General features: G+C 48.6%; 1 protein-coding gene across 4 annotated transcripts in view; it reads right to left on the bottom strand.

Moving 5' to 3' along the window:
- Nucleotides 1-23,589, bottom strand: part of RNF8 (ring finger protein 8) — a 656,229-nt gene that overhangs the window by 470,774 nt on the left and 161,866 nt on the right. For all 4 annotated transcript variants that reach the window (XM_044060967.1, XM_044060956.1, XM_044060976.1 and 1 more), the window contains exon 3: nt 16,596-17,345. In XM_044060967.1, coding sequence (XP_043916902.1) covers nt 16,596-17,345 — 750 coding nt within the window. The remainder of the gene's footprint in view (nt 1-16,595; nt 17,346-23,589) is intronic.

Raw genomic sequence — 23,589 nt, 5'->3', positions numbered from 1 at the left:
TTGCTTCCCAGCCGATTGGATTTCTGAATCACTTTGGGGATAAGAGGAAATGGATGAAAGGCATATAGAAGTCTAGTGGGCCAATTGTGAACCAGAGCGTCTGAGTGTTTCCCCTGGAGGGGGAATTGAGGAAAAGTAGCTGCTGCACTTGGCATTGACTGGGCTAGCAAAAAGGTCGCAGCAATGCTGTCCCCATCTCTGGAAAATATGTTCCATTATTTCCCGTTTCAGAGACCACTAGTGAGGCAGTAAGATTGCCCGGCTTAGCATGTCGGCTATCACGCTGGTTGTCCCAGGAATGTGCGTTGCCACCAAAAAGTGCTGGGAAGAAATCGCCCATTCCCAAACTCGCATGGTCTCTCGACAGTGTGTGTAAAATCTGGTACCGCCCTGTTTGTTGATATACCACACAACCGACATTTTGTCCAACTGTATCACAATCGTCCCTGGAGGAAGAAGGTCCTGAAGTGCTTGCAATGCCAGAAGCACCGCCCTCATCTCCAAAACACTGATATGCAAATGAGCCTCGTGTTCTTGCCATGTCCCGTGGACAGTCTTGCCAGGATAATGCCCCCCCACCCTACCTGGGAGGCATCCGTGGTCACAGTGGCAATGGGTTGGGCAGTAAACAAAGGGAGCTCCCGTGAACAAGTGGTTGAGGGCTATCCACAAATTAAGATCCTTTTTGCATGATTCTGTCAGCAGGATAGGGTGACTCAGCGGTAGATGCTGGAATGACCATTGGGAAAACAGGAGCCATTGGAGGATTCTCATGTGCAACCTGGCTAAAGTTACTAACAGAATGTTTGAGGCCATCGTACAGAGAAGATGAAGAATCCATTTCGCTTTGACCTTCCGAAGCGGAAGACGACGCTGAACTTGTGAAATGAGGTTTTGTGCTCTTTCGGCAGGGAGACTGACATATCCAGTCTACCTTTGCGCCTATAAAAAAAAAATTCACAGATTGCGAGGGCAGTAATGCAGATTTTTCCCAGTTTATGGAGATCCCTAGTTGAGCACAAAGTTGAATGGGGAGGTCTCTGCTTTGGATGAGTAGATGCCTGGTGGGGGCGGTCAGGAGCCAGTCATCCAAATACGGAAACACCTGGAATCCCTGACATCTCAAGTGAGCTGTCACTACTGCCATGCATTTGGGTTAACACCCTGGGGGCTCTGGTGAGACAAAAGAGCAGAGCACGAAACTGATCATGACTGGCTCCCATCCCAAAACGTAGATGGCTCCTGGACGCCTTGTCCATTTTTATATGGTAGTAGGCGTCTTGAAGATCTACAGAGCACATCCAATAATCTTTCCCTAACAATGGGAGTATCGACTGCAGAGTTACTATCCGAAACTTGTCCTTCACGGATTTGTTTAACCTGCTGAGGTCCAATATTGGCCTCCAATCTCCGGTTCGTTTTGGTACTAAAAAGAACCTGGAGTAAGATCCGGATCATATCTGGTCTGCTGGGACAGGATGGATGACTCTCTTTAAAAGCAACTTGTTGATCTCCACAGTTGCCTGATCCCTGTGATTGGGTGGAACATCTGGGATCTTTTTGGGAACAAACGGTGGAAGGGAAAAGGGTATGATACAGCCCCTGGTAACAACTCTTTGTACCCACTTGTCTTGGGTGATATTTAGCCAGGCTTCTGAATACAAAGAGATGAGACCCCCAAATGGTCCCAGAGAAATGCAGTCGGGCCCCACTGATAAGGCCACCCTCGAAAGGAATCTGGGCCTTGCTGGTATTGCGGACCGCCCCTGCCTCTAGGGCGATTTCTACCATTTCCTCCTCCTCTGCCTCTGAAGGAGGATTCACTCTGAGCATCTGGAAAGACCCTCTGGGACTTTTTGAACCACATTTTACCTCCCCTTTGACATTTGGGGTATGATCGAGAGGGAACGGTAAAATGGACTCCCACGGCAGAGAGAGTCTTTCCTTCCTGCTCTCACAAAGTGTTTCTTTCACTTTGGGACCAAACAAGAAGGAACCATCAAATGGGGCGTTGGTGAAGGTGGACTTGAACGGCTCCGCAAAATTACACAGGCGCATCCAGGAGTGGCGCCTAAAGGCAATTGCTGAACCTGCTGCTCTGCTCACTCCATCACCCACATGGGAGATAAGCGCATGGAAGAGTTAACTACAAAAATTAGGGTGGACAACTGAGCAGAGATCCTATCAGGGGACTCCCTCAGGACAAGCATCCTGTATGGAATCTCCTAATTCCTTGAGGAGATCCCTCTGCAACCTCGTGAAGTGAGTAAGATAGTTCAGAGATCGGAGTGTAAATGCCGCTGAACTAAATACACGCTTCCCGAATCTGTCTATCTGTCGAGACTCCTTGTTTGGCGGATGAACAGAGGAAGAAGTCTCCGCCAACTCCTCCTTCGTGGCCGCCGCCACCACCACCATGGCATCTATGGGAACGCCCTTAGAAAAGAACTCTTTTCCAGGAGGGGCACACAGAAACTTGTTTGGTTTCCTGGGAACTGGCTCCACGGCATCGAGAGTATCCCACACCTTCCGACTAACCAGATCCATTAGTTCGTCGAAAGGTGGAGACACCCAAGAGGCAGAGGGTTGAGACCCGAAAGTCTTCAGGTACACAGACTCCTCATCAGAAGGGTTGACAGTGGGGGCCAGTCGCACCTCTGTTTAAGGATCTCCAGGATGTCCACAAAGGAGACATCAGAGGACGACTTGGGGGACCCTTCAGACTCCTCGAGGTCAGTGTCCTGTGTCAGAAACTCAAACTGGGGATCTATATGCTTCCTCTTGCATACCCTCTTCCGAGGGGGCTCTTCGAAGGGACCTTCTGGTGAGGCCTTGGAAGAGTGGGGACCAACTGAGGCTGCGGGTCTCTGCCGTCTCTGGAGAGAGTAGGTACTAAGACTGTAGTGGGTGCCCTGGGGGGAAGACTGCTTGTACCACTGGCAGGGGCTGTAGATTGAGACAGCACGCTCATCACTTCAAAAGCCAACCTCTCCGGCTCTGAAGACCTTCCCCGCTCCGAAGAGACAAAGGTTGGCACCGGAGCCAAAGCCACCGGCTCCAAGATAGATGCAGGGTCCAAGCTCACCCTGGCAGAAGCACCAAGGAGAAGGCTCGGAACCGAAGATAGATTCAAACCTTCTCCATCGGCACAGACAGAAGAGCTTTGGTCCCTGGACACGACAGACTGAGCCGAGCGTGCCGGAGCTGAACTCTGCTCCAATGCAGCAGCAAGGGGAGCCGGAACAGAGGGTTCCTCCGTTGCTAACAAGCACTCCGGCTCCGAAAGTACAACATGGCTCGGGGGGGGGGAAATCGCACACAAGGGCAAAACTGGCTCGAGTGGCTCCGGAACCGACTAGGTCGGAGCCGACAACCATTTAGGCAGAGCAGACAACTTAAGGAGTTTCCGTACTACCCTCTCCACATCTTCATCCAAAAGGCTCCTGGAAGATCTGGAAGATAAAGTAGGGGGATCTCAATTTAGGACGCACTGGAGACTTGATTAGAAAGGAGACTGGTAGGGATTCTACAGACTGGCTCTGAGCAGTAGAGTCAACTATTTCGAAAGGTTCAAAAGTCGGCAACGAAGCACCTGTGACCGACTCCGATACCATGGTGCTCTCCTTCAGCTCCAAAGACTGAGGAGTCGAGGAGGCAGATTTTGGTCATTTGGAAGGCGGCTCCGAGACACCAGCCAGTGCCTGAGAAGGCCTTTTCAAGCTTTAGGTTTGGATTCAGATCTGGATTGTGTAGACTTGGAAGAAGCTGACGAACTAGATAAAGCTTCCTCAAAGGTTGGTTTTAGAAGACCCTTGAGTATCAGCTTGTTCTTTCTCTCCTGCAGCACTCTAGGAGAGAAAGCATGACAGAACAAGCATGATTCCTGCAAATGAATGGCTCCCAAGCAATAGACACAGCAACTGTGGCCATCCATTAATGACATTTTCTGGGAGCATTTCATGCATTTTTTGAACCCAGAGGGTTCATGCTCCTTGCTATCCTTAGACATTGCAGACACACACGCATACACACACGTCCTCTAACTAAAATGGGCCTAGCCCTGCAGAAGAGTTGCACGAGGACTAGGTCCTCTAAGTTAAACGGGCCTAGCCCAGTGTAAGAAAACACTAGGTCTTCTAACTTAAACAGACCAAGTATTTAACACAGAGATTCAGTCACACAGGAAAAATTTGAAATGTCCAAACTACAAATACAAAGGTTACACGAGGACTAGGTCTTCTAAGTTAAACAGACCTAGCCCTGTGAAACAGAAAAATAGGTCTTGTAACCTAAACAGATCACGTATTTAACACAGGAAAAAATTTTGTACAGCAATCCTATAAATACCACCTTAGCGGATCCCCGCCAGACACAAGTTAACAGTCAACAGCGACCAACAAAGGTCCAAGCAGTACAATTAAATCAACAGGAGCCCCTGTTGATCAAGAACGGAAAACACCGCCAAAACAAACACTCTACCTAGGTAAAAAAGCACAACGGCGCCTAACTGGCACACAGGATAATAAAGCTACTACAGTGACAAATAAGTCCACAAGGACAACTTAGGCAAGGGCCTATAAGATAACACTAACAGATCACTAAACATGCAATATCCACTAAGAAGGTAAGAATTAAAAAAGGACTTGGCCAGAGCCAAGAGAAGCACATTCAAACTTGACACGGCAAATGAGACCTGGGGATTGCACTGGTGCACCATGGGATACCTGCTTAGCCAAGAGCCAACCAGAAGTCTTCGAGCTTGTAAATCGGCCAAGTCAGAGCAGAGGATCGGCTCCGAACCCATATGTAAAAATGAAGGTAAGATTGGACTACCCAACATCAAACCTTTGACAAGAAAGAAGGATTGGTCCTTAGAGAGAGACTATCTTTGTGAAAAATGAGATACGGCAGGCGAATAGACAAAGCATGCAATTCAGAAACCCGTCTAGCTGAGGTTATAGCAACCAAAAAGAGGGTTTTCCAAGACAGAAACTTTAGGGGCAAGATGCTGCTGGTTCAAAGGGAGGCAGAACCATTGAAGCTACAACCAAGTTTAGGTCCCGGGGGGGTAGGAGGTTCTCTTACTGGGGGTCGTAAAAGTGTTGTACCTCGTAAGAATGCTCTGCACAACTTATGGGACATAATGTTAGAACCCAAGACTCCTACATGAAACTTGGAGATGGCAGCCAGTTGGACCCTAAATAGTAGCTGCAGCTGCCCCTTTTTCTAAGGTTTCGGCCAGAAAGTCAAGAATCTTGTGAACAGGAGACGTAAAAGGATCAATGTTATTACTCTTGGCCCAATAAGAGAACCTCTTCCATTTGCTAGTGTAAATCCTCCTGGTAGTGGGCTTGTGGGAGGACACTAGGATGTGTTGTACAGCAGGGGAAATGTTTGGCAACATGGCTAAGACTGGAAGTGGAGTAACCAAGCAGTCAGCTTGAGAGAGTTTGGAGGGATGGGTGAAGCTCGCCTGACTGATGCGTCACCATAACTGGGTCCAATATCCAAGGCTCCAGTTGAAGATGATGGCGAAGAAACGGAAACCATATCTGGCAAGGCCAGTATGGAGCAATGAGGATCAGTTTGCAAACCAACGATTTTGCTTTCTGAAGTGCCTTTGGAATGAGAGGGAAAGGTGGAAAAGCATGAAGTAGTCCCGGAGGTCAATCGTGAACAACTACATCCCTGGGTGACTGTGCCGCAGGGGGAACTAGGGCAAAGTAGCTGCTGCATTTGTTGTTTAGGGGAATTGCATAAAGATCGCAGCATGGCTGGCCCATTTGCAGAAAATCAAGTCTGCAACTTCTTGCTTCAGTGACCACTCATGAGACATGAGGACAGCCCTGCTGAGCCTGTCCACTATCACGTTGGATTGTCCAGGAATGTGCGTGGCAATCAGAGAATGTTGGGAAGACATCGCCCACTGCCATACTCGAAGTGACTCCTGACAAAAGGGGTATGATATGGTTCTGCCCTGCTTGTTGATGTACCATACCACTGACATACTGTCAGTTTGGAATGCAATGGTCCCGGCAGGTAGAGTGAGTCTTGAAGTGCTTGCAATGCCAGAAACACCACTCTCATCTCTAGAACATCGATGTGCAAATGGCACTCGTGAGGTTGCCACGTTCCTTGGATAATGCCCCCCACCCTATCTGGGAAGCGTCCATGGTCACTGTGGCTACCAGATGGAGGTCTAGAAAGGGTCTGCCCAGTCACCTGGGGGGACACAAGCCACCATAGTAGGTCCTTTTTGCAAGATTCCGTGACTGAAATCATGTGTGACATTGGCAAATTCTCTTCATCAGAAAAGAAACTTGCTAGCGAATGGCTGACACCCTGTCTTGAGGTGTTTTGCTATCATGCGTCATGTATCCAAGTCTGCCCCTATAAAGGTAATAGACTGACAAGGTGGAATTTCCGTAATTTATGGTGATGCCCAACTGGGAACAAGTTTGGATTGTGTAGTCCCCGTACTTTGATCAGCTGATGCTCGGTGGCAGCAGTGAGGAGCCAGTCGTCTAGATATGGAAACACCTGGAATCCTAGATGTCTCAGGTGAGCCGTGACCACTGCCATACACTTGAACACCCCGGGGGGCTGTAGTGATACCACAGGGCAGAGCCCTGAACTGATCATGACTGGCTCCCAGCTGGAAGCGTAGGAATCTCCTGGATTGCCTGTCCATTTTTATATGGTAGTACGTGTCCTGGAGATATATGGAGCACATCCAACTGTCCTGACCCAAAAAGGGAAGAATGGACTGCAGTGTCACCATCCAGAACTTCGTCTTTTTTACCAATTGGTTTAGTTTGCTGAGATCCAAAATGGGTCTCCAGTCCCCTATCTTTTTTGGAACTAAAAATAACCTTGAGTAAGTTCCGGATCCAATCTGGTCTGCGGGGACTTCCTGGATGGCTTTTTCTAGCAATCTTTGAACCTCTAGGATTACATGATCCCGAAGACTGGGTGGAACATCTGGGATAGAATGTTTGTCTTTTGAGGGGGGAACTGAGAAAAGGGAATTGTGTAACCCTTGGATATTATCTACAGTACCCATGTTTCTCTTGTGATAGTCACTGTACCCAGCAACCTGGCAGTCTGTCTGCCCCAGACTGCCTCCACAGGTGAACAGCCGGGCCTCCCTTCAGAAGTGCTGGAAGGGCCTAACAGAGAAAGTATCTCGTTGCCCTGCTGTTGCGGTCCCCCCTCTGCCTCAAGGGCGGTGTCTTCCGTTGTTTCCCCCTCTGCCCCTAGGGGACAAATCTCCACTTGTGTCAGGCGAAGATCCCTGGTATTTTCAGAACCAAATTTTTCCACTCTTCTGACCTTTAGGATAGGGTCTAGATGGAGTGGAAAAACTGACTCCTATGGCAGAGAGAGTCTTGCCATCCTGTTCACACCTGGTGAGTGTCTCTTACCTGAGGCCCGAACAAGGACAAGCCATTAAAGGGGGTGTTGGTTAATAAGAAGTTATGTACCTACCATAACGTTCCATGTTAGTTGTATTCTTCTCCTTCTTTCTTGCTGGATGGGTTCGGAGCCGATCCTCGGCTCCGACTCGGCCAATACTAAAGCTCGAGAGCTAATTCCACCAACTCGAGGCTCCCCCATATCCCACAATGCTAGGCGGTAACTCCTCAGATCTCGTTTGAAAGCTAGGCCAAGCAAGAAAATACTCCATAACATGGAGAAGGGTAACCCACCTCTATAGGGCTGACTGTGAGGTGTCCTAAACCTAACAGAGGAAAAATATAGAGGTGGTAGAGCGTGGGAGAAAAGGATTGAAAGGTCACAAGACAATCTCCTCTAGGTCTGTCCAGGCTAGGGGGAAGGAGGGTGGGACGCAAGAAAGAAGGCGAGAAGACAACTAACATGGAACGTTATGGTAGGTACATAACTTCTTAATGTTAAGTTGTCTATCTCGCCTTCATTCTTGCTGGATGGGACCGCGTCCCTAGCACCTTTGTCCCAGGTGGCCTATCGGAACAGACTCTTGAGAACAGTGAAACCAAAGTTGGCACGGTCTCTGGAGGCTATGTCCAACTTGTAATGAGAAATGAAGGTATGAGGGGAAGTCCAGGTGGCTGCTAAGCAAATAGAATCAATAGGAAGCCTATCCTGAAAAGCTATGGATGTGGCTAAGGCCCTAGTAGAGTGAGCTCTAGGCTTCGAGGGCAATTGTTGGTGCCTGATCTCATAAATAAAGGTAATCGTAGAAGTAAGCATATAGAAAGTGACACTTTAGTGACTGGAAGGCCCATCCTGCCTTCCGCATATGAAATAAACAGTTGGTCTGATTTTCTAAACTGTTTAGTCCTGTCTAAATAATACCTAAGTTGTCTATGAACATCTAAACAGTGCAGTTTCTGTTCTGATCCGTTGCCATAGTTGGGGAAAAAAACTGGGAGATCAATAGTTTGATTCAGATTTGCTTGACAGGACACTTTGGGCAAAAAGGATGGATTGGTACGCAAGGATACTCTATCTTTGTGAAAAAGTAAATACGGGGGAACGACAGCATAGAGCATGGAGTTCCGATACCCTTCTAGCTGAAGTGATGGCTATTAGAAAAAGCGTTTTCCAAGACAACAACTTCATAGAACATGAAGCCGCAGGTTCAAAGGGGGGTAGAATCAATGATGCTAGAACCAAGTTCAGATCCCATGGAGGAGGTGGATCCTTGATAGGGGGCTTAAGAAGAAAGACTCCTTTCAAAAAAGGCTTTACAGAGTTTGTGAGACATAATAGTAGACTCTGACACACCCACATGAAAATTAGACATAGCCGCCAATTGAACTCTGATAGTAGAAGGAGAAGAGCCTGCTTGGAAAAGCTCAGCTAGGAAATCCAGAATGGACTGAATAGGTGGAGTAAAAGGATCTATTTCTCTGGACGCTGCCCAGGAGAAACGTTTAATCTTCCGGGTAGAAGGCTTATGAGAAGCTATCAAAATATCTCTGAGTGAGATATTAAGGGAAGCCTGGCTAAGGTTGGAATTGGAGGAACCACGCTGTGAGGTTCAGAGAAGAAAGGGATTGGTGCAGCTGACCCAACTGATAGGTCAAGAGATCTGGAACTGGGTCCAGATGCCATGGTTGCACCAAAAGGTAACGGTGAAGAAAGGGAAACCAAACCTGTCGAGGCCAATAAGGGGCAATGAGGATCATTGAGGCCTTCAGAGCGATGGCTTTCCGAATCAGCTGAGGTATCAGTGGGAAGGGGGGAAAGGCATACAGGAGTCCCAGAGGCCAATCGTGAACTAGAGCGTCTCTGATGGGATGACCTGGTAGGGGAAAAAGGGTGAAGAAAATCGGGACACTTGCTGTTTTGGGGAGTGGCAAAAAGATCGCAGCAAGGTTGGCCCCAAGTTCGAAAAACTTCTTCCAACACTGATTTCTTCAGAGACCACTCGTGAGGCATGAGAATTGCTCTGCTCAATCTGTCTGCTATCACATTGGACTTGCCGGGAATGTGCGTTGCTATCAGGAAGCACTGAGAAGAGATTGCCCATTGCCACGGTCTGAGTGCTTCTCGACATAAGGGGTAAGAATTGGTCCCGCCTTGCTTGTTGATGTACCACACTACGGACATATTGTCCGTCTGAATTGCTATAGTTCCCTTAGGAAGAGAGTCCTGAAGGGCTTGCAACGCTAAAAGCACTGCTCTCATCTCTAGAACATTTATGTGCAAGTGGCACTCGATCGGCTGCCACGTGCCCTGGACTGTCCCCTACCCTGGTAATGCCCCCCCACCCGATCAGGGAGGCGTCCGTTGTCAGAGTTGTAGCCAGGGGCGGGGGAATGAAAGGTCTCCCTAGCAGAAGTTGGGAAGATGTGACCCACCAGGAAAGAGGATTCCTGCATGAGTTATGCTGATAGTGTGGGACATTGGCAGAAGTTGAAAAGACCACTGAGTGAAAAGCATCCACTGAAGAATCCTCATGTGGAAGCGGGCTAAGGGAAGGAGAGGAATAGCCGCCGCCATAACCCCTAGGACTTTCAACACCAGTCTGACCTTGACCCTGTTGTGTCGTAATAGAAGAAAAACCTGCTTGTGAATGTCTGCTACTCTCTGTTTCGTGAGTCTGGCTGACAGACTGACTGTGTCTAATCTTGCACCTTTAAAGGTAATAGACTGACAAGGCGACAAGACAGACTTTTCGTAATTTACTGAGATGCCTAGAGTCTGACAGGTTCGTAAAGTGTAGTCTCTGGCTAAGAGAAGTAGATGCCTGGTGGTGGCAGTCAGGAGCCAGTCGTCTAAGTATGGAAACACCTGGAATCCCTGGCCCCTCAAATGAGCGGCGACCACTGACATGCATTTGGTGAACACTCGGGGGGCTGTAGTGAGACCAAAGGGCAGGGCCCTGAACTGAAAATGACTGGCTCCTAGCCTGAAGCGGAGAAATCTCCTGGATCGTCTGTTCATCTTGATGTGATAGTACGCATCCTGGAGATCTATGGAGCACATCCAGTTGTCCTGACCCAGAAAGGGCAGGATGGAATGCAGCGTGACCATCCGAAATTTTGTTTTCTTGACAAACTTGTTCAAGTTGCCGAGATCCAAAATGGGTCTCCAGTCCCATGTCTTCTTTGGAACCAAAAAGAATTTGGAGTAGATTCCGGATCCTTGTTGATCTGCTGGAACTGGTTGAATGGCTCTTTTTGCTAGCAGCTTTGAAATTTCTAGTGCTGCTTGCTCCCTTTGACTGGGTGGAACGTCTGGAAGGGAGTTTCTGGATTGTTTTGGGATGTGAATGAATGGAATTCTGTAGCCTTCGGATATGACAGACTGTACCCACTTGTCTTGAGTAAGGGAAAGCCAGGCTTTTTGGTACAGAGATAATCTTCCCCCGACTGCCTCCGAAGGTGGACAGTCGGGCAGCCCCTCAGGGGTGCTGAAAGGGTTTGTCAGAGAAAGTTTCTCAACTACCCTGATTCTGCGGGCACCCTCTGCCTCTAGGACAGCGTCTATTATTATTGTTTCCCCCTCTGCCTCTAGAGCGGAAACGACTCTGTGCATCCGGTAAGACTCCCTGTGGTTGTTTGCGGAACCACATCTTCCCCCCCTTCTGACCCTTGGGGTAAAGTCTAGAAGGGGTAGAAAAACGGACTCAGATGGCAGAAAGAGTCTTACCTTCTACCTCGCACCTTAACAGAGTATCCTTCACTTGTGGACCAAAGAGAGATGATCCATCAAAAGGGGAGTTAGTGAAGGACGCCTTGAAAGGGTCCGCAAAGCTACATAGCCGCATCCAGGCATGGCGGCGTAAGGCCAACCCTGTACCTGCGGCCCTGCTCGCTCCATCAGCCGTGTACGAAATCAGGCGCATGGAGGAGTTAACTACTGAGTTAAGGGTAGCCAGCTGGGAGTTCATCCTATCTTGAAACCCCACAGCTGATGGGTCCTTCAACACTTCACTCATAAACTTGAGCAAGTCCCTTTGGAGACAAATGAAATGACAGGTAATTCAGCGAACGCATAGAAAAGGTCACTGATGAGAACATCCGCTTACCGTACCTGTCCATGGTCCTAGATTCCTTATTAGGAGGATGAACAGGTACCGAAGGATCCGCTAGTTCCTTCTTGGTGGCTGCAGCCACCACCATGGCATCCACAGAGACTTTTGGACAAAAACTCCTTGCCTTTGGGGGCAGTGATATATTTGGCTGGCCTCCTAGGGGTGGGTTCCACAGAGTCAGAAGCCGCCCAAGCCTTCCTCACCACCACTTCCATGAGGGGGTCAAAGGGAGGGGACACCCAGGAGGTGGAAGGTCGAGAACCAAACGCCTCAAGGTACACTGATTCATCCTCTGAAGGGTTAAGGGCTGGCCAATTCCCCCTCTGTCTTAAGATTTCTAGTATGTCTGCAAAGGAGACATCTTCAGAGGGGGAACGAGGGGAACCCCCAGAATCCTCCAAATCAGTGTCAGAGGTGCCAGACTCAGGGAAGTCAATGTGCTTCCTCTTGCACTGTCTCTTCCTAGGGGGTTCTCCTGCAAGGTCAGGAGAGGCCTTTGAAGAGGAGGAAATTCCCACTGGGGATACTTGAGGCGCAGATTCTCTACGGTCCAAAGCAAGGGGGTGAGAAGAAATCACCGCAGGCACTGTGGAGGGAGGGGCTGATGGAGCCGACTGTGGAGTAGAACCAGATTCTAACACGCTCCGCATGACCTCAAAGGCACCCCTGTCAGACAGGGCCAGAGGTCTCCGCTCCGAAGAGCCAAAAACCTCCCCCGGCACCGACAAGGATGGCTCCGAAGCCGATGTCGGAGCCGAACTAACCAGCGCCGAAGCACCGAGAGGGAGAGCGGGGTCGGACAAGGGTCCGATGCCACTCGCCCCCTCGGAGCCGACGAGGGAAGTCCGGCGCCGAGATCCCTCCAAGGAGGAAATAGGAGCAGACGACGGCACCGAAAGGAAAGGTATCGGTTCCGACGCTTCCACAGTCTCGGCTCCGAGCAGCACCGGCTCCGAACTCAAGAGAGTCGGAGGAGGAATATCTAATGGAACAGGGGTAGCCATCGACTGTTGAGTCGGGCTGTGTAACATCTGGGCCAGTGCCTTGGGCTTAAGAAGTCTACTCACCACCCTCTGCAAATCATGGTCCGAAAGTCTGGAGGACCTAGAGGAGTGTGACCTATGGCTCCGTTCAGACAAGAGCGGTGACGCTGGAGCCGAATGAACGGAGCCGATAGAAGGAGACCTGGATCTCTTTCTAATAGTCTGTTCCGACAAGGGTATCGGAACAGACTTCGACTTGTCTGTCTCGGCTCCAGCCGGAGCCGAGGACACGGTGTGTGTGGCAGGTCTAGAATCATCGGCTCCGGCTGGATGTTTGAACCGTATGAACGGTCTTTGAACCTCCGGAGGATGGCTCAGACACTGGAGCCGACTGCCTGGAGGGCTTAGAAGGTTTCCCCGACAGAGACTGGGTCGGGGGACCCTCGGGCTTCAATAAGCCCCTTAAGATTAATTTGTTTTTACGTTCCTGCAGGACTCTAGGGCTGAAACTGTGACAGACAGCACAAGAGTCCTGCAGGTGTAAAGGTCCCAGGCAATACACACAAAAAGTGTGACCGTCTGTCAGAGACATCTTCTGACAGCACGAGTCACACTTCTTAAAGCCTGAGACCTTCGATTCTTTAGACATATCTAAAGTGTCAACACTAGTGCAATCACTCACACAACACACAGATTACACTAAAAATTAAATTAAACTAACTAAATTTAACAAAGATCCTGACAGAAAAAAACACACTCACTCCAACTACTAAGAGGGGTGGGAAGGGGCCTAAGGGAAATAACCCTTGGAAAAAATTTTTGGAAAGGGAAGATATTTGTAAGGGAGTGCTAACAAACTAAGTAACTAACTAATTACTATCGAAAAACTAACTTAAAGGGGGTCTAAGTTTACTAGAAACTTTAGAAATTTAACTAACCTGCAGAGCCGGTTGGAAAAGCACCTAGTCAGCTAAGCAGCAAATGAGATCTGAGGAGTTACCGCCTAGCATTGTGGGATATGGGGGAGCCTCGAGCCGGTGGAATTAGCTTTCGAGCTTTAGTATTGGCAGAGTCGGAGCAGAGGATCGGCTCCGAACCCATCCAGCAAGAATGAAGGCGAGATAGACAACTTAACATTAAAAACTTAAAAGGTTCCGCAGATTGACAAAGGCGCATCCAGGACCGTCTCCACAAAGCTACTCCGGTACCTGCTGCCCTACTCGCTCCATCCAACACACAAGAAATGAGCCTCATGGAGGAGTTAACCATGGAGGTCAGAGTCGGAGGCTGCCCTGTTCGCAACTCCCTCAGCTGTAGGATCTTGCAGAGCATCTCCTAGCTCCTTCAAGAGATTCCTCTGAAGACACGTGACGTGAGACAAGTAATTCAGCAACCTGAGAGTAAAGGTCGCTGAAGAAAACATATGCTTCCCATACCTGTCCATCGTACGAGACTCTTAGTTCGGTGGACGGACAGATGAAGTTTCTGCAAGTTTCTTCCTGGTGGCTGCTGCCACCATCATGGCATCAACAGGGGACCCCTTTGGACAGGAAAGGCTTATCTTCTGGAGCGGTAATAAATTTGTTGGATCTCCTCGGGACTGGTTCCATGGTCTCTGGAGTGCTCCATGCCTTTCGACTCACTACAGACAAAAGTTGGTCAAAAGGCAGACACACCCAACAGGTGGTGGGTCGGGAACCAAATGCATCCACGTAGACAGACTCGTCATAACAGGCTAGGGAACTTCCAGCTACCCCTCAAAGGATCTCAAAGACAGCTGAAAGAGACATCCTCAGAGGGAGACTGTGGGGGCCCTTCAGATTCATCCAAGTCTGTATCCGAAATGATGGATTCAGGGGAGTCTAGATGCTTCTTCTTACACTTCTTCTGAGGGACCTCCGAATGTTCGGGGGAGGTTTCGGAAGAGGTGGGGTCAACCCAGTGGGGTGTCTTGGGTTACAGGTTCCCTACGCTTGGTGGCAGGAGGAGGGACAAAGGCTGGCACAGGCAATGAGGGAGAAGGAGCCAATGGAGCAGAGAGTGGAGCAGTCTCAGGAGACAGCCCGCTCATCACCTCGAAGGCGCCACGGTCTCGAGTCGAAGGAGCTGCCGGCTCCAAAGAGCCAGTTGGTCTCCTTCGAACTGGGAGCGACTGATCAGAGGCCGATGTAGGAGCCAAGCTCACCTGCGCCGAAGCTTCGGGAGTGATAGCAGGGTCAGACAAGGGTCCGATGACCCTTCTCCCCCTCGGAGTCGGTGAGAGAGCTTCGGCGCCAAGATCCCTCAAACTGAGACATCGAGGAGATCGAAGCAGTTGTCAGAACCAATAAGGGAGAAGAAACTGGAGCAGACAGTTCCACCACGACGACCTCCATGCACTCCAGCTCTGAGCTCGAGAGTTGGAGGAGGAATCGATGGAGAAGCTGTGAGGGCCTAAGGAGACAATTCCTTATGGACTGGGCTCAAAAGTAATTTAGCAAGTGCCTGTGACTTGAGGAGCCTGTTGACCACTCTCTCCACACCGTGATCCGAAAGTTTGGAAGACCAAGAGGAGTGTGAAAAGGACCGGTGACTGCCCGCTCCAGGTTGCAGCAAAGGAGATTGTGGTGCGGAGCGTAACTGCTCCAAAGGAGGAGACCTTGATGTCTTATGGGTCCGGACTGGCTACGAGGACACAGATGGAGTCGCCGGCGACTTAGCTTTGTCGGAGCCAATAGAGCCGAAGGCTTCTCAGTGATTTTTGTTTGTTCTGAACTCTGAACCAATGGCTTTGAGTGCTTCTCTGACACTTTGGCCGGCTGAGGACCCTGAAACAAAGAATCTTGAGGGTTCTTCAGGAGGCCACATAAAATAAGCTTATTTTTTCTCTCCTGCAGGACTCTGGAACTGAAAAGCGTGACCGATCAAGCAAGAGTCCTGCAGGTGAACAGCCCCTAAACAATAAACGCAACTCATGTGCCCGTAGAGTAAGGGACATTTTTTGGCAACACAAGTTCCATTTTTTAAACCCAGAGGGTTTCGACTCTTTAGACATAGTAAACACTAGTCAAAGAAATTTTCACAGTACCAGAAAAAACAGAAATTCCATCAACTAACAGCACCAAACAAGTAACTGCAACTAGGATGCAACAGGTAGCTCAACAAAAAAAAAAAAAAAAAAAAAAAAAGAAGAACCACCTTATTTTTTTTTAAAGGGAAGAAGACAGCAAGGGGGAAAGCCTCTAACTTAAACGGCAACTCCCCCGATGGGAGAGCCTCTAACTTAAAAGGCAATCCCATAAAAGGATGAGGAAAGGGAAGAACTCTCTAACTTAAATGGGCTCTAAGGGGAAAGCAAGGCCTGAGGAGAAAAAAACAATGGCCAAAGGCACCACAAGAAGCAGAGAAAGGGGTTGTTAGACTAACAGGGAATAGTACCCACTCTAACGAGTCAATATAACCACTAAAATTTAGAAAAAAAAGCTAGCGATAAATAGAAAAAAGCACAAAGTACTTAGCCTGAGGCAGTAGTAGCAATCTCAACGCTGCAAGCGGCAAATGGGATCTGGGTAGCTGCTGCTAGGCATGATGGGATAAGAGGTTGGCTTAAGCCAGTAAAAGTTCTCGAGCTACAATAAATCGGCAGAGTCGGAGCAGAGGATCGGCTCTGAACCCAACCAGCAAGAACGAAGGCAAGAAGGGACAACATAACATTATATGTTTCCCTTCAGTCCTGAATGCAAGGTACTGTGTTCAAACTTGTGCTATTTTCTGGTGGAAAGCAAATCAAAGTACAAGACCTGTGCAACTCAGAACTGGAGTGTGGACTGCACTACATACAATCTTCTTAGTCTTAAAAACTGAAATGAATACTGTTAAACAGCAAAAGGTATGGCAAACCACTTACATCTCCTACATTTTAACTTAAAACATACTTTGCAGCACATGTAATCTATTTTTCCACAATAATTTGGGAGTACATACTTGGAGTTTCGCAAAAGCATCAAAAATCCAGCCCCAGATGATTAAATTACTATAACAGTAGGCAGAAAAATGATACAGCATTTTGTTTAAGAACAGTTGTGCATTAACAAAGAAATTGTCACCTCCAAGCGCTGTTCCTCCTCATGAAAGGTTTTCTCCAATTTCTCTACAGTCTGTCTCTGCAGCTGCTGCTCAAAAAGCAGTTGTTTTCGCAGTTCCTGCAATTCCTGTTCGAGCTGTTTAAGCTCTCTCTGAGAAACTGACTCAGAATGGGGCTTTGCCTGCAGAACTGCTGACTGGTGTTCCAAAGCCTGGACCTTTGTTTTAAGCCTCTGAATGCCCTTTATATTCTCCTTCAGCCGAGCAAGTTCTGAACTGTTTACAGAAGAGTTGATGCTGCATTCTCCCACAACTTGGGTCAACGAACCGGCAAAATCTTGACTATTACAAAGCACTGTGGTTGACTCAGTCACTTTGCTTGTTCCTGGGGTGGAGACTACAGGATCCACAGACTGAGTCGGCTGTTTTTCCAGGACAGATCTGGGCACTAAACTCTCTCCTTCTACATTACTTCCACACGACCGATGCAATTTCCGAGTACCAGAAGAACATTCTGTTCCAGATGTTTCTGAATCTTCAGTATTGATTTTGCGTTTGGTCTTCATGGGTCTTTGCTTAGTTACTTCCTGATCTAGCCTTTTAGCAAGACATGGAGAAATGGTCTCAAAGCCCTCCCTGATTAAACGATACTCGTATTCTGGGCTACTTTCATTTTCCAGTGGTACTCCTAGTTGTACTAGGTCTCCTTCAACAATCTGGTATGGCTTCTGAGATTCAATGCGCACATTATTCACCCAAACTCCATTAAGACTCTGGAAAATAGAGATGAATAGAGTTATGCGATGTAGTACTGCACCAAAAAGTAGACTCATTTGCAAATAAACACATTTAGTGGTACATTAAAGCTATCTGGTCCACATACTCTAATTTCTTCACCTATCTCAAAGCACAAAGCCAACTTTTCTCTCAGATTAATTACTCACATACCCTACAGACAAAGTACAGTTGTGTACACTTACCATAAATGTAGATGTTTGAGTGTACTCACTGTTGCAATCATCACATTTGGGTTATCTGCTTGCAGTAGCCCTCAGTCGGCCTGATTAACAAAGTCTTGGGTCTTACGTCGGTTGCTGTCTCTTCTTCCGTGAGACGTCAAGGGTATAAAACATGCAGCAGACATCATTACGTCAGTTTTTCTTGCCCCAGATGTCAGCTGCCCCCTAATGGGAAGCAATTAAATCTATAAATATACAAGGTTATACTTCCAACAAAAAAGCAAATAAACCAAAAAGCTTTTAAGCATTGTAAAGGAGAGAAGAGGTATAGCCAAAAGAAGTCAGGGGGCTGGAGGGAGGGTAACCAGGACTACAACAGTGAATACACCAACATCTACATTTATGGCAAGTGTACAAAACTGTACTATGTTCATGTTTCACTGTTGCAGTCATCACATTTGAGTAGATTCCCAAAGCTAAGGATGGGAGGAGGAATTAAGATAGCATTAGGACCAGCTATAAGGCTCTGCAGGACTGCAGTGGCAAAGTCAGTTCTGGATTTAGAGAAGATTGGCAAATGATAATGCTTGGTGAAAGTATGTAAAGAACTCCAGGTAGCACCTTCTAGGATGTCCCTGGTAGGTATGCCTCTGAGAAAGGCTGTAGAGGAAGATGCAGCCCTGGTTGAGTGAGGACTGATCCCCTGTGGGATAGATTTTCCATATTGCTTGTGGCAGAAATGAATGCAATGGCCAATCCATTTGGAGAAGGTTTGCTTTGAAACAGCCTTCCCCTTCGTCTCTACAGCAAATGCCACCAGCAGTTGTTCAGATTTCCTTTGAGGTTTAGTCCTGGCCAAGTAGTCTGTGTACATCTAAGGAGTGCAGTATCCCTTCCCCTTTGTTCTGTGGATTAGGAAAGAAGGTTGGCAAATGAATGGACTGATTAAGGGCAACACTGGATACGACCTTTGGCATGAAAGAGGGATTGGTCCTGAGAGACACCTTGTCTGCATGAAAGATGAGGAAAGGCTCCATTGATAAGGGTCTGTAATTCAGATACCTTTCTTGCTGAAGTGATTGCTGAAAGGAAAGCTGTTTTCCAAGAAAGGAATTTTAAATCTGCAATAGCAGCTGGTTCAAAAGGAGGAAGGGCGAGTTTCTCCAATACAAAGTTAAGGTCCCAGGCTGGAGTTGGAACTCTCCTGGGTGGTCTTTAAATTATTGGCCCCTCTGAGGAACTGCTTGAGCAGTGGATGAGAAAAGGAGGGGAGGTTCTTTGTTATAATGAGCTGAAATGGTTGAGGCGTGAATTTTTACTGTGGAAAAAGACAGGCCCTTGTGAAGCATCTCAGTTACGTATTGTAAAATCTGAGGTAAATTGGTCACTGCTAAACACCTCCCTTGAGATTGGTTCCAGGCACAGAATCTTTTTCATTTTTCAACATACGATTTTCTATTACTAGGCCTCCTTGCCTCTAAAATGATATCCACCACTGGTTTACTGAGGGATGGTAAAGGAGAGATTAGGTAATTAGCCAAAGCGGAGGGTGCAGAATCTGGGTTCTGCTGAGACAGCAGGGTAGGCGCCTGAGGCAGGTGCCATGGGGCCAACAGTGGCACACTGTGCAGGAGGGGGTACCAGAGTTGGCGAGGCCAGTCGGGTGCAATCAAAATCGTCCTTGGTTTGTCTTGTTTGATCGTTAGTAGTACTTTGGAGAGCAGAATAGGAAAGGTATAAACTGATAGTTTTTTTTCCAGCTGAAGGACAGAGCATCCACTTTCCAAGCTTGTCTGTGGGGAGTCCTTGTGCAACATTTTTCCAATTGATAGTTCTGGGGGGGAGCTAACAGGTCTATATCTGGGCTCCCCCATTTGCTTGTCAACATGTTGAAAATCCTTGGTTCCAGTTTCCACTCGTGTGGGTCCATGAGGTCTCTGTTTAGTCCGTCTGCCAGTATATTTAGTTCTCCTGGCAGGAATTGAGCTTGTAGATGCACTTCGTAGCTCAAGGCAGTGTTCCACAATGCCATGGCTAGTCTGCAGAGGGTGTAAGAATGTGTACCCCCCCCTGCTTGTTTATGTAGCACATAATTAGAAGTTATGTACTCACCATAACGTTCCATCTGAGTAGGTGACTTCATTTGGATGCAACCTGTGGGTATCGGATCCGACCTCGGATCCGAGCCGGCATTTCAAAAGCTTAGGCTCCAAGCTCCTAGCTCCTCCCTCTACCCATAACCCCTTGCCAATCCCTGACTGACCTCAGATTGAGTTTGCCTATATAATACTGACAACAGTAACTGAACAAAGCAAAAAAAATACTCGCTGTATAAAGGTCTGGGGGATGGAGGGGGGGACGGTTGCATCCAAATGAAGTCACCTACTAAGATGGAACGTTATGGTGAGTACATCACTTCTAAATCTGAAGTAGGCAGACTTCATTTGTCTGCAACCTGTGGGACAGAGTCCCCAGCTACCTGAATCTTGGGCGGCCGTCATGGAAGGATGTTTCGGAGCACCGCTGAGCCAAAGGATGCTCTTCCTCTGGAAACAACATCCACCTTATAATGAGAAATAAAGGTATGAGGTGAGGCCCAAGTGGCTGCCGCGCAGATATCATCCAATGACACACGGGACTTAAAGGCGGCTGACGTGGAGACTGCTCTAGTAGAATGAGCCGTAACCCTCTGAGGAGCAGGTCTACCTGAAGTGTCATAAGCCTGCAGAATACAATTAGCAATCCACCTCGATAGTGTGACTTTAGAAACTGCTTTACCCAAAGCAAATTTAGCAAAGGAGACGAACAGCTGATCTGATTGCCTGTGACCAGCTGTTCTGTGAATATAAAATCGTAATTGTCTATGAACATCCAAGGAATGCAGTTTGTATTCTCCTTTGTTTGAATACCTGGGAAAAAACACAGGTAAGTTGATTGATTGGTTGATATTAGATTCTGAAGCGACCTTTGGAAGAAAAGATGGATTGGTCCTGAGGCACACCCTATCTGGAAAGAAGGAAAGGTAAGGCGGCTTGACGCATAAAGCCTGAAGTTCAGACACTCTTCTGGCTGAAGTGATAGCTACTAAGAAGGCAGTCTTCCAGGAAAGGTACTTCAGGTCTGTAGACGCTGCAGGCTCGAAGGGAGGAGCAGTAAGGGCTTGCAGAACTAAAGATAGGTCCTAAGGTGGTACAATGTCTTTGACTGGAGGCCTCAACAAAAAAATCCCTTTAAGAAAGGTTTTGCACAATTTCGCCGTCATAAGGGGAGCTGTCTCATGGCCAATGTGATAATGAGAGATGGCTGCCAATTGTACTTTAATCGTGGAAGAACTTGCCCCTTGATGAAAGAGGTCTGTTAAAAAATCCAGCACTGCAGACATAGGTGCTGAAAAAGGATCCAAACTTTTCTGGACCGCCCAAATAGAGAATCTCTTCCATTTACTCCGATAAACCTGCCTAGTGGAAGGTTTATGAGCTGCCACTAGAATGGCCTTGACCGGTGACGAGATACCGGGAGTCCTAATCAAGGATGGAACTGGAGCAGCCAAGCTGTCAATTTCAGGGTGCGTAGATTGGGGACCGAAATTCCCAGAGGATGGGAGATGAGATCCGGAATCGGATCCAGAACCCAGGGTGGATTCACTTTGTGAGACCATACAAAGGGGAACCAGGGTTGACGAGGCCAGAACGGGGCAATGAGAATCATTCTGCTCCCCAAACTGTTGGCTTTCTGCAGAAGCCTCTGCATTAAAGGTAGTGGAGGGTAGGCATAAAGGAGACCGGGAGGCCAAGCATGCACCAGCGCGTCTCTCGGGAATTCCCCTGGTGGGGGAAGCAGAGCGAAGAAATTGTCGCATTTGGCGTTTGAGTGAGAGGCAAAAAGATCGCAACAGGGTTGCCCCAAACGGCAAAAATCTTCTTCACTACCTGAGGATTGAGAGACCACTCGTGAGGGGAAAGAATGGTGCGACTGAGTTTGTCCGCAAGGATGTTGGATTTTCCCGGAATGTGCGTTGCTACAAGAAAGCGTTTGGTGGAAATTGCCCATTCCCAGACTCTCATGGCCTCTCGACAAAGGGGATAGGACCTGGTTCCTCCTTGTTTGTTGATGTACCAGACTACCGACATGTTGTCCGTCTGGATCGCAATAGTCCCTGAAGGAAGAACGTGGTGAAGTGCTTGCAACGCTAGAAGCACCGCCCTCATTTCCAGGACGTTTATATGCAACGAAGTCTCTGTGGAGTTCCACGTGCCTTGGACAATCTTTCCCGCAGAATGCCCCCCCCACCCGAGGCAAGAAGCGTCCGTGGTCACTGTGGCTCGGGGAAATGCTGCACAAAAAGGTCTCCCTGTCAGAGGCTCCGGAGATTGAAGCCACCAAAGAAGGGAATCCTTGCATGCTTTGCTGACCGCTATCGGAGTGTTGAGAGAGGAACAGAGAGGGAACCACTGAACTTGAAGGGTCCATTGAAGAACCCTCATGCGTAGGCGTGCATGAATAAGAAGCGGGATAGCTGCCGCCATCGAACCTAGGGCCCTCAGGACCGAAGCTGCTGTCGGAAATGGTTGCAGGACCGCTGCGACATGACACTTCAGGTTGGAAATTCTGTCTGGGGTGAGGAAGGCTCGCATTGACCTGGTGTTTAGTCTTCCTCCTATGAAATCTATAACTTGTGTGGGGTGCAGTAAAGATTTCTCCCAGTTGACAGTGATGCCCAGCCTTGGGGCTATCACATGGAAGTAGTCCCTGGCTGAGCACAGGAGATGCCTTGATGATGCCGTTAGGAGCCAGTCGTCCAGGTACGGAAAGACCTGTAATCCCTGGAGCCTCAGGTGGGCCGCTACAACAGCTAGAACCTTGGTGAACACCCTGGGGGCTGAGGTGAGACCAAAGGGAAGGACCCTGAACTGATAATGACTGGCTCCCAGCCGGAAGCGAAGAAACCTCCTGGACCGTCTGTCCATGCGAATGTGGTAGTACGCGTCCTTGAGGTCGATGGAGCACATCCAGTTCTCCCTCAAGAGGGGGAGTATAGATTGAAGGGTGACCATCCGGAACTTTTGCTTGGTTACTGACAGATTCAGCAGGGAAAGATCTAAGATCGGTCTTAAGTCCCCCGTTTTCTTTGGCACTAAAAAGAACCTGGAGTAAAACCCTGACCCGGTTTGATCTGGGGGGACGCACTGGATAGCTCTTTTTTCTAGCAGCTGTTCGATTTCGATAGCTGCTGCCTCCCTTTGGTCGGGCGGAACATCTGGGAGGCTGCGAGATCTGGAAACTTTGACAAGGGGAATTGTATAACCTCTGGATATCACGCGAAGCACCCAACGGTCTGTTGTGATGGACTCCCAAGAAGTTAGGTGCCTCGAAAAACGCCCCCCGACTGCCTCCAGAGACAGACAGTCGGGCAACCGTTCAGGGCTGCTGCGTGGGTCTATCAGAGAAAGGTTCTCTGGACCCAAAGTTGCTAGGAGCCCCCCTGCCTCTAGGACGGTGACCTCCAAGTCCTCCTCTGCCACGGAAGGACTGGTTATCCGGAGCAGGTTGGGACTGCTGCGACTTCCGGAACCACATCTTCTTCTGTCCCTTTTGGTTCTTCGAAAAGGACCTCTGGGGAGCTGAGAAGCGGACTCAGACTACAGACAGCGTCTTCCCGTCCTTCTCGCTCTGGACTAATGTTTCGCGAACAGTTTTGCCAAACAAGGCAGAACCATCGAAGGGGGCATTCGCGAAAGTCGCCTTGAAGGGCTCTGCGAAATCACAGTGGCGGAGCCAGGCCTGCCGCCTCATGACTAGGCCTGCTCCGCTGGCTCTAGCGGCTCCCTCGGTAGCGTGAGAAAGTAGCCGCATAGATGTATTAGAAACTGCTCTAAGAGTGGCCATTCGGGTGGAGTATAACTGCTTATCCTCACCCGACACGGACTCTGGAGGAGATGCAGCGTATTCTTTAATCGGATCCCGCTGCATCCTGATGACGTGTGCCATGTAGTTCAGCGCTCTCAAAGAGAAGGTTGCTGAACTGAAAACTCGCTTCCCAATGCGATCCATCGAGCGG

This window comes from Protopterus annectens, chromosome 1.part0, assembly GCF_019279795.1.
Source record: "Protopterus annectens isolate FY-2018-M chromosome 1.part0, PAN1.0, whole genome shotgun sequence".
Lineage (NCBI taxonomy): Eukaryota > Metazoa > Chordata > Ceratodontiformes > Protopteridae > Protopterus > Protopterus annectens.
Note: the sequence above shows the minus strand (reverse complement) of the source record. Positions and strands in the feature narration are given on the sequence as shown.